Source organism: Atractosteus spatula, chromosome 6 (genome assembly GCF_055471065.1).
Source record: "Atractosteus spatula isolate fAtrSpa1 chromosome 6, fAtrSpa1.hap1, whole genome shotgun sequence".
NCBI lineage: Eukaryota > Metazoa > Chordata > Actinopteri > Semionotiformes > Lepisosteidae > Atractosteus > Atractosteus spatula.
Window position 1 is genome coordinate 8,789,205 of NC_142711.1, and position 12,156 is coordinate 8,801,360.

Genomic DNA, 12,156 nt, shown 5'->3' on the forward strand with positions numbered 1-12,156 from the left:
AAAGATATGTACTCTCTACACATAATAAAATGCAATTTAGTTAATAACTATATCATAGCATGATACTATCGTTGTAGTTGTTCATTATATGAAAATTACTTCTAAGCCTAGCTGTTATATTAATGGATGTAAAATGTGAATATTTTAGAAATATTAATATTTCTTTTAAAGTTCCATGGATTTTATGAGAAATACATTGCTACAGTACATAAAATAACATATTTTAACATTAACAAGGCTAATTCCAGTAATACATTATTTTTCGTTTTAACGAAGAGTTCACAACATTTTTTGTTTAAAAATTTAAACGTTTTTAATCATTATCATTCCTTGGCGCAGCCATTATGTATGAAATTTTGATCAATATCCCTTCCGCAAGTTTCAGAATTCCATACAGGTCTTTGAGGATCTGCTTAATATATATATACTGTTGCTTTATTTTTAGAAGAAAAGGATTACAACTGGGGTGAGGGGAGTACACAGATACAGATCTCATAGAATTTCATCTCTTTCTTTAGCTATGTAACATTTTAATGAAAACTAAATTAATTCCATTTTTCTCCTGAAGATAAACTGTCTCATTTTAAAGCACAATTGAAATGATAATGACACAGCTCATCATGTGCCCAGAGAAATAGGTCTGCAGCAATAGAATGAACATACTCACAAAGCAGTAACAATATTCTACATGAAAATGGATCAGGATGAATGATATCCAAAAAAAAGATCTTGTACAAATAATCAACAAAATCCATTTAATTTGGACACTTTTACATCCATTTAAATTATTTGTGTTTAATTGTATTTTTAGAATAAGGTGAAATGGTTAAAACAGAACTATAACCTTCTTAATGCTGATACAGTACATACTGTAAGTGTTTTAGAAAGGTGATCTGTAACTACAGCTGGTGGAGCAATAAGCAGTATTTCACTGAAACAGGGACCTTTTTACACTGAGGAAATTTTAAAAGAGAGGAAGTCCAAACGTTTCTAAATACTAACTTACTGTTTGCTGTATGCTTACTGTACTGTATGTGCAGATTCATGATAATGAATTGTGTTCAATTTGAGCCTTTTCTATTATGTAGGATGCAGTTGAGCCTTCCTATTATGTATAGTGTATACTTTAAACAGGAAGTATTCAATCTAACTTTAGCCTTCAAACAATATAAAAAAGACAAATTTGTATCCCTGTATTTGTGGGGACTAACCATTGATCATCACTGATTTTCACTCCTGTCTCCAATTAAATGAAACTCCACATGATGTGTCAGTATAAGGTTTATGTGAAAATGATTCGACTTACTGTACATACCAGGGGTTTTAAATTGGCTCAGTCTCCAGCCTTTCAAAGTTATAGCTTTGGTATGACTGGTTATTCCTCCAAAGTTACTTACGAAATTACTCCATCCCAGGGTTTTGAACCTCGGACTTGAAGTGAGATGAAAACACAGTGTAAACATCTTAATGTGTTTAATTAAAATTAATAACTAAAGCATGACATTATATATTAAAAGTATGCTGTAAGCAAACATACACATCAATTGAAAGTTGACGAAAAAACAAAACCATGAATACATGTCCTAGTACAAGTTTGTTTTATAAAACAAAATAAATTATCATCCTATGCATTCTAACAAACAGAGCTACTATTTTTTTTACAGTTTCACATCTTTACATTTCTTAATTGCTTTATAAAATGTTTGCAATTTAAAACAATTTAGGAGCTGCTACATCAGAGACCCTTTTGTTATACACCATTTTTATTTAACTGTTACTTTTGTTTACAGCATATAATGAGGAAACGTTTAGAAAAGAGTTAACACAGAATCTAAAGTCTTCAAAGTTATTTAATCTCTGCTCTCCTCTATTTGCATAGTAATAAAAATAACCTACATTGCTAGTGATACATCTGCTTAACAAATATTGACTCTTGAAAAACGTTTTGGTCCTGGATATATATTTAAAACCTATTTACAACAGCTTAGTACAACATAGAAAAGCATAATACTATTTAAAGTTTATTTAAAAATGTACTAAATCCAATATATTTTTAAGGCACTGCCAAGGAACATACAATGCGACTGTCATTTCACAGCAGCATATAGGTTATTATGTAAAAATGAAGGATGATGCTTAACAGGAAATTGAAAGGTGATTAGATGATTACTGGGAAGCCAGTTTAGCTTCACTTTGTTATCCCTTCTTATCCCTGCTTTGAGATGGTTCAGCACACACAAAGCCAACAAATACCTGATTAGCTTGAGTCTGTGTGAGAAACTGCTTTTTTTTAGTTTGGAGTGGTTATTTCTTTCTACAAAATTCAAAAAGCGAAGAACTAAACTGAGATGTAATGTTGCAGAGACATAACGATGATCCAAATGAGATCCGGTATGTGTATTTTAAAAATAAAGTACAGAGAGGCAGCTACACATAATTCTTCTGTTTACATTAAATACTATAATTCCTATAAGGGAAAGAGCCATCAGGGCCTCAGGCCCTGATGGTAAGCTTTTGCTGAGCCAGCCCTCTGGCCCAGTGCTGTTACAGGTGCTGCCTGCCACTAGACACAGGTCCTGTGCTGGAACCCGGCTGGGACTGAAGAAGGTGTCTTCATGGGTCTCCATCTGGAGGAGGAGGTTGGCAGAGCTTGTACAACCTGAATGGATAAAACACATAAGAGCCATGAGGTCTTGTTGACTTGGATGTTAATCACACCGGTGACCAGGTGTTTAAGACCCAGCTTATATCATGACAAACAGCCATCTGAGCAGAACAACATAAAGAAATCGCATACAGCAAACGTAATAAGATACGGTATGTGAAACGTCCACACAAGGAAAATAGTTTTGTTAGCTCCTTAAAGTGCCTGTGCCAAGTGGAAATGTGTATTTCATTATACGATAAATTGGTTATATATTATGCAAAGATTATGTAAAAGTATAACATTGATAACAGTCTAATTATACCTTTATAATTCTGCCAGGGGATACCATAACAAAGAAATTAAAACTTACATTTACCATTTCCAAAAGGAAAGCTGCTCTCACTCCGTGACCTTTAAAGTAATTGCTTTTTTATCCTTTCTTGTCTGCGAAACTATTTTAAATGTTATCTTGCAAACTGGGCTTCACATATTATCACAAATGGAACTTTGTCCTCTTATGCAACTCCTTGGAAAAATATCATTGATACTGTAATAATGAGACAGCACACTCTCCAAAGCCCTACACACTACGGCATTTTACAAATCCGCCACTAGTCGCTATTTTCTGCTCTTACAGCAGCACCACATAATCGGATGTACAGGTAGCAGGTAAATGGTATATGAAATATAATGCTTAAGAACTTTACGTACTGTATCTTGTCCCACATTAAACAATTTTCGAAAGATATTTTATAATTGGTATGACAGCTGCAGTAGTGTGGTCCTGAGGAAATACTTCACTAGGTGAGGAAGGCTAGTTGCACTCTCCCCTTGTCACCACCCAGGATGATCTGTGTATTTCTTAATAATTTGCAATGTGTTCATATTGCGCTTTGCGCCTTTTGTCCCATATCGGATCCCAAACTGCTTTATGCATGGGGGAAACAGCAGTGTAGCCTCCACCTGGGTGCCTTGCAGCCTTCATTAATAATAATAATAATTGGTTACACTTATATAGCGCTTTTCTGGACACTCTACTCAAAGCGCTTTACAGGTAATAGGGACTCCCCTCCACCAGCACCAGTGTGCAGCCCCACCTGGATGATGTGACAGCAGCCATAGTGCGCCAGTACACTCACCACACACCAGCTCTCAGTGGGGAGGAGAACAAAGCGATGAAGCCAGTTCATAGATGGGGATTATTAGGAGGTCATGATTGGTAAGGGCCAATGGGAAATTTGGCCAGGATGCCAGGGTAGCAGTCCTACTTTTTTCTAGAAATTAGAAAAGTTTCACCACACAGCAGATTAGGCAGAGAAATGACAAACACCTTCACCAGCTGAATTAAGAAATTTAGGGAGGCCATTTTTTACATTAACAGAATGTAGCCAAGACACTGGAGTTAATATTCCCTGGCTTTTCAATCATGAAAACTTTGAAGATCAAGTCGTCGGGACCTTGGTTCGACACTTCATTTCAAGGACAGTACATCACAATGTACCTAGTCACCATTCTAGGTTCGGAGATTGTGATCCAGAGGGGAGAAAACCACCTCGTAGTCCACCAATACCACTCACAAACCACATACAGTTCATTGTTTTCCTGGGAGGTCTCCCATCCCAGTGCTGACTAAATCCAGCCTCGCCTAGCTTCTGAGACCTGACAGATCAGGCTACAAGATGGTAACGCTGGTGTCATCTGCACCATCTATCACGCTGTAAATCTTGCTCATGTAATAAGGTCAGTATAACCAGAAATCACTGGTGTTTTAATTATAGCACTTGTAAGTGCATGAATTGGTGAAAAAAACACTATAAGCACTAATTCTATAGTGCACACACATCACTGCAGAGCTCCTCTTGAAGTTGTTTTTTTGTAAACATTCACTTGTTCAGTAAACTAATAAATACTTCAAATATAAAGCCGTTTTATATATTGTCACTTCAGCTTAACCAATGATCTGCCACTTTAAAATATTTTACAATTTTGCTAAAAGGGTCAAAAGGCTAGGTCTCACAACAAATCCTATATTTCAAGGTCTAATGGTTTTGACACATTCAGTGTCCTTTACTAATTTTGGCTTACCTCTAGCTTTTAATATCTTAACAGTGGCTGCCTCACACTTAGCCTTGACATTAGTACCATATAATTTTTGCTTTATGAAATCTAATACACTGTATTTTGAGGTTGTAAGCAATTTTCTACGCTCGTTTCTCTGGTAGTGACCTTCCTGTTTAATTGGTTGTCTTAACAAAAAAAAAACCAGTGAGAAGCCCACTGCTCCATACATCACTTTGTTTCTGATCTCTCAGTGGAACACAGAGTAGGATGTAAGAGTGTTCCCCCCTGAGCTGGCCACACAGCTAAACTGGTTTAGAACCTTTTCTGTATTTTATACAGACTACTTAAGAGTTCAATAAACCTCTCACTCAAAGTAAAACCACGTGTGGCTCAAACTTAAGAAAAAGAAAAATATGAAGGAAAAATGCGGTTGAACACAGAAAGTGGGCTTTGTATTACACATCCCACATTCTACAAAAGCTGATTTTTTTCTTTCTTTTTAAAGTAATTAGCATGCTGTAAACATGTTTAAAGTTAAAAATCTGACACAGCAGTAAGGTAGCATATCATATCAGCATATCAGCCTAATGTGAATTGACTCATTTTTTTTAGCTCAGTTAGGCAAAAAAAAACTTCTAAAATATATATACTTTATACTCTGTATAACATAGAAACACACAATATTGCAGTTTGCTGATGTCTGCTTATCATATTATCTTTTGGAAATAAAACCAATTTATTATCTGCTGCATTTATAAAGTGTTTTCACCCCGAGGTATCCCAGGCAGCTTCAGATTTGCCCATCTACATGTAGCTCATTTGTTTTTTAGTAGTTAATTGCACTGAGGATCTCATACAACCATTTCTTGAAAGACGTGGCTTTAAAACAAACCACAGAGCTGATCAAGTGACGGAAGAGAGAAACAGCTTCACAGGTTAAAAATGGAGTCCAGAGCATCTCGCTGAGTTACCTGGGCACAGATTGAGGAGTACGATCCCTCACTCCCAGGTTCTTGGCAGAGTTTTGCACTCTTGCTCCCTGTTTGAAAAAAAAAAAAATTAGTGGCGTGTTTGCATGATATCCAAAAGGTAGTCTGTTGCATGTATATACAGTAGCTACAAAAAACAAAAATAATGCGCTGGCAAAATACGTTTAATAATAAGGTTTCTTATTTTTAAAGGTCAAAGCATCCTTACAGTCACAGTCTACTGATATAGGGTGGTTCTTTTCTATCTTTTTGAAGCCATGCTGAAAATGTTCATTATGGTACAAGAGATAACAATACAGTAGGCTTAGCTACGCTGCATCAGGTTAAACAACAACAGAATGCGCATAAACATACAGGACATACTGTCTGAACTTTCTTTACATCAAATAAAACTGTGTAGGATATGATGTAGCCATATATTTTAAGAGCTCAATGAGAACAATTTAAATTTTACAGCACTTTCCTGTCTCTGCTAGCTGATAATAAATAATAAAGCAAGAGAATTTTGGTTTCTGGGTACTCTTTCAACAGGGAAGCAGTGCTATTGAAGAATTAATCAGTCCCAAACTGCTCTTTTTCAATTTTGCAAGGCCTTGCCAGGTAATTTTAGACGCAGTCACTTGTCAAAATAAATGCTGATGCAAGATATACATTTTTACTGCCTCCAAAGTCACAGAGATGAACTATGAGTTTTCACTGTACCGCTCTCTGTTCTTATTAATCATTTCTGATGACGCTTTTTAATAAGTCAGGCTCTTACAGGAAAACCAAGGTTGCCTTATATCAAGACAATGAGAAGACAGGCCCCTTGTTAGCTGAAAGCATTGGATGAGATCATAAATCTACACTCCTTGTACATGGTTTTAAAAATGAACACTGTCTATAAATAATCTTTATTTTTTGCTGTAGGTCACACGTTACTTTAACTGTGCTGACAGCTGCCTTCGATACAGGAGTTCCTCCAAGCCCAGCGCAGTAGGGTTTACTGTAGTGTCAGAAACAGCTTTGGAACACTGGAGCTGCATCCGCATAACCTACTGTAGAATGCAAAGTCCCTGAGCGCAGAATACGTGCAAGTTAAGCTTTTCTGCATCATCCTTAATACCTACTTGAATAACTCAATAATGTCAAAAGTAGGTTAATCTCACTATGAATGTTAATCTTTGAAGTCTCATATCGACAAAGATCTGGTATTCAGTGAGGTATGTTTCACAATGGACATGAGTTCCCATCAGGTCTGACCATTTCATATGGAAGATATGATGCATTATCTGAAGGCATTTTGAACATTTATTTATTGAGTTCAACAACAAAATATGTCTTACAAAAAATGGAGAGGCTGGAAAAGAGTTAGTTAAAAAAGCCCTAAAGATGGTCATAATGTCACAGTTTTTGCTGTAACAGTGTATAATCTAGTTGTACTTAGTCACAGACACTCAAAAGTACTCCAGTGGACTCTACAAAACAATGTACAGTAGGTGGTACAGGATATATTGCGAATCTGTGACACAGAGGCCTAAAAGAGATCTCCGTCCTGAGTGCATAGAAATGACCAGGAAAGATGTCTATCTGGAACCCCCAGTATTGTGCTGCATACATTCTACACACAATGTTAAAATGAAATGGTGTGACGTATTAAGATGCCAGACCTGGTGTGACAGGGACATACAGTACAAAACATTGCCCTAGACTAGAGCTCAGTCAGGCTTTGTCTAGCTCGCTATCCCAAATGTTGTAAAGATTCCTGGGAGGAGAGTGTTTTTTGACAAGAGACAAAAGTCATAATGAGAACTGACTACTGTACATACAGGTGGGTAGCTGCGTCAGCATGTGTAGGCTGCAAGGGAACAAGTAATAGGTTTATTCCATGCTGAAAAGAGAAGAGAGAAAACACAACGTTTTGGCCGTGGAGCCTTCTTGTTCCTTTGCATCCTACTCCTTCTGACGCAGCTACCTACTTGAACTAGATACAGTATAATAGAATCTGCTGTGAGGAACTACAGTATGTTTATTTTCATAATGGAGATCCCACCATACAATGTAGTTTGTAAAGATAATCTTGTTAAACGTATAAATTTTGTTCAGGCCTTGTGCGTACTTTATTGTTTTTAAGAATGTGCTGCTAATTAGAGGCTATCCTAATGACTGAATAAATCAATCCTGAAAACTGTGGCTGAATAGGAATGTGGAGTGGAAGAGCTGTCCAAGCAAGGGGATTCAAGGGCATATGGACTGACTTTGATCAATTATTTAGATTCTGAAAGTCTACAATAAGTGATCAAAATAAAATTAGAATGTGGCAGACAGAAATACAAAAGAAGAAAGAAGGAGATCACCAACATAAAGTTTTGACCACTGTATATTAATGTCAGAAATAGCCATATTTATATATTTAATAGTCTCTGCCAGCAGTTCTAGTGGAAGAACAAACTATTTAATTATTATATTGTTGTGTACAAAGGGGTATCACGTGAAATGAACTACAGTATAGTACTTTAATAGTACTTTAAGGGAAGATCATCAGACTCTACAGCTGTCCTTTAGCTTATCGATTGAAGTAGCCAAAATAGCCAGAGACCAGGTTGGCCAGGCAAACATAGAAAAATCGAACAATGATCAGGCCATTCTTGGGAGGTTAGTAAGCCAACCTTTTGGGGATGATACAGTGTTAAGTTAGTCTTTCAAAAATACAAAACAAATTACACTCACTGATATAAGAACAAGTCTCTACTTCTCTGACAGATAAAGAAACTGAACTGTGAGAGGACCCCCTTTGACATTTTCCTTGAAATAGTCGTATTCCTGTTTTGCCAATGCAAATGGTAAAGCACTTTCTCCAAGAGTCACAATAAATGAGAATCCTAGACAAACATGCTGTCATCTGGCTGATCTTAAAAATACCAGAGAGTTCATGTACTGTATGTGTGTGTTCTTGGATATGTACAGTATTTGTACTTGAGACAGCAGCTTCTGTTACAACAAAACAGTGCCTGGCAGCTGTAGCTGGTTAAGGGAACTGTGGAGAAGAAGCACGTGTTAAACACGTAGTTGGTGGTATGAGACTGGCAAAGTACAAAGAATAGGAACAGAAGAATTTGTATGGTTGAAATGTGCTATCTTAAATTCACAAAAGAACAAGTAAAAGGTTTATTCCATGCTGAATGGAGAAGAAAGGAAACACAACGTTTCGGATGTTGTGTTTCCACAACTTTTTCACACCCCAGAAGGCTCCACAGCCGAAACGTTGCGTTTCCTTTCTTCTCTTTTCAGCATGGAATAAACCTACTGTCTTACTTGTTCCTTTGCAGCTTATGCATGCTGGCACAGCTACCTACTTGAACAATCTTAAATGTATGTGGATACACTTAAGAAATGTTTCCTAGACTGTGTGTGTTAGATTGTAGATTTTAGAGCACACCAGAGGTAATACATAACGGTGGAATGGCAAAAGTCACGCTTCTATAAGAATTATTTCTGTACAACTTAAAAATTACCTAATGAGTCTGGTATGTCATCTGGACCACTCTCTAGAAATCAGGACACATCCTGAGAGTTACCATTTGCCTCTTTGTCTCTCCAATAAACTATACAATAAGTTTTATAAAACTGTACAGTACACCACATTTTCAAGACACAGTATTATCTGTATTCATATAGGTGTACGTCTATCCACAGTCCCTGCAAATAATGTCCAATGTGCACTTTTAATCGAGTTGAATGAATTAAATTGAATGTTCAAGGTGCTTGTGGGAGAAAAAAGCTAAAACTAGAAAAATAAAAAAACAAAAATACAGTATGTTGATTACATAAGTACATATGTACATAAATAATCATAAGTAAACAATAAAAATAAAATTATGAATGATAATTACAAACCTAAATCTTTTCCACAATTATTTGAAAAGTTTCTGTCTGTGTGCAATAATAGGGGTTCACTTAAATTCAGATTACACTTATCTGTGTAAGATCCCTTAAGTCAGGCAGTGAATTTCAAGCCACTATTTAACCATGGAGACCAATGAACTTTTCAGCTTTTTACATCTAAATGGTGACAAGTAAAGTTCATCCTTTTCTTTTCTATCGGTATCAACCTCAGATTTAATATAAACTTTGTAAATGTCTACCCTAAAAGCTTAGCTCAGGGAATGATTATCTCTAATGCACATGCGCTGCCTCTGCTTAAAGAAATGTAACATTAATGCATGAGGACATAATTTTACTTGAGAAGATTGGATCAAGAGAAAGACTGATCATGAAACTGACTTAGCCATTTAGCTGTCAAAAGCTGTAGTGCAGTCAGAGTCTCATTTGGAGCTTGTACCTGGATAAAGATCAGTAATTATACGATGAATATCAGACCCATCCATCCAAGTGTGGCAGGACATAGATACCTATAACAATTTTAAAGGAACTGAAAACCTAACAAAAGAAAGTAAGTAATGCTTGACTTCAGTCTTAGTCTTAACAGCTTTGGGAAACATACTGCAGTAGTCATGAGCCAAGAAGACAGACCAATGGGCAGAACTTTCTGCACATAGCTGGAAATTTTCAAGTACTGTTGTGGGTTCATTGTCTGTGTTTGCAGTTGAGAGAGGGTAGGGTTAGTAGCTTGTGTTCTTAAGCCCTGAAGGTTGGGAATGCTTTATTTAGGAGTTTTGGTGACATGGAGGCCAAGGTGACATGGGGGCTTCTTTGCAGAAGACTGCCCAGACAGAATATGAATGAGAGTATGGTTAGTAGATCTGACACAAAAGTGGAAATGAAAGATCACAATGCATCTTTAGTAGTATTTCTAAATCGAGAAGGTTATAAACACACCACTCTGAAGATTAGTGTTTGAGTTTGAGGGCAATGCTCAATGAGCACATGCAGTGTAAATTTCAGGAAAGGGAGAACCCACAAACTAGATTGAGTCACAGGGAGTATGAGCAGTGCACATTAAGAATTTGTTGCAGAAAGAAACCCAGGTGATGCGTCTGGAAAGGTTTATGATTTAAAGAACTTGTATTTATATTCTGTATTATGAGATGAAGAAAATCCACAGAGAGATGACAAGAGGGCACCATTCATAAAGTGCTACAGGGGAATCTAAAAAGGCCAGGGAGCTAAAAAACTATTTTCCTTACAGCCCCAAATTCACAGACTAAGCATACTGTATATACATTTATTTTGAAAGCACATGGAAAGCTAAATAAACATTTACTTGTACAATTTGTCTGACAACTACACGCAGCTGGAGTACTTTAAGGATTGACCTGGTAGTTTTACAGAGTACTACAGTCTGGCATCAGATTATTTGATCAAATAAAAAAGCAAGGATGCGATGAACTCCATGGCACAGAGGTGCCCGCATGTTCTAAATGGCTGCATCTGTAGGATTTGTTTTAGTCCAGCCTTAAGCACAGACATTTTGAATAACAGATAAAAGATTATTTTTCACCTGGAGCAAAAGGCTCATAAGACACAATGCTGCTTTCAGAGGTTTAAATAACAATTAATGATGGAAAGCATTTGATCCCATCCAAGCACATTCCATATTCTAATTCTCAAGTTCAGGAGCTTGCTTACTCAATTGCAAGAAAAAAAAAGTAATTTAAAAAATAAACTCACAAATTTTAAGAAACATTTTAAATATTTTAATATAAACTATAGTATAATGATACTATATAATTAATGTTATCAATTTATTCTATTATTTTTAAAAGTCATAATAAATAAATGTTTGGGAGATCTAAATGTGAGTATTATACCATCTCAGCTCTGATATGTAAGTAGTTTTTCCTTAATGCTGTTATATATCCATGTGGATAGCTCCTATTAATCATTTCCTGTGATAGTGAAAATATTTTAATAAATAATCAATGGCAGAAAGTATGGTAGGGATTCATTCATACTCTAGAAGCCATGCTTGAGCCTAAGAACTAGGGAATTTGCAAATTAATTCTTCAGGCAGTTAAGTTAACCAAAATACACAAATTTAATGCTGTGCTGTGTGGCAGTAATGCCATTTTCAATTTAATTTATTAAAACCATCTTCGAAGAATGCAATAGTTTTACAAATGCCAACAGACAGATAAAGTATGCAATAAAACTAAGCAATAAAACGGTAGTAAATTAATGTCCTTGAAGTACTCCTTCAAAAAGGAGGGATATAACCTTTTCCCATTTTGGTTAATAATATTCATTCAACGATTTACACAAAAAGAGCATTGCTTCTTATTTAAGAACCATCTGAGAAAATGTACTATATTATCTATTTTTGGTTTGAAAAACACAGGGACTAAGGTAATAGGGGACAAGAGTGTTTTGTATAATCTTTCAATAGGAATTTACAGTACATGTACAGTACAGTATATATTGTAAAGTGTAATAATTTTACAGAATATTATAATAAACTCTATAAACTGCTTCTGTTCTCCTTCCAGAATGTTTTTCTTTCACAAGTTGCAGATGTAGGAA

The 12,156-nt window shown here is 36.0% G+C and overlaps 1 protein-coding gene across 1 annotated transcript in view; it reads right to left on the reverse strand.

Annotated features, from left to right (window-relative positions):
• Positions 1-1,598: 1,598 nt before the first annotated feature.
• Positions 1,599-12,156, reverse strand: part of prex2 (phosphatidylinositol-3,4,5-trisphosphate-dependent Rac exchange factor 2) — a 155,281-nt gene continuing 144,723 nt past the window's right edge. The window contains exons 39-40 of the mRNA XM_088918835.1: positions 5,680-5,747; positions 1,599-2,659 (exon numbers count right to left, since the gene is read on the reverse strand). Of these exons, the coding sequence (XP_088774961.1) occupies positions 2,614-2,659; positions 5,680-5,747 (114 nt within the window). The 3' untranslated portion in view covers positions 1,599-2,613. The remainder of the gene's footprint in view (positions 2,660-5,679; positions 5,748-12,156) is intronic.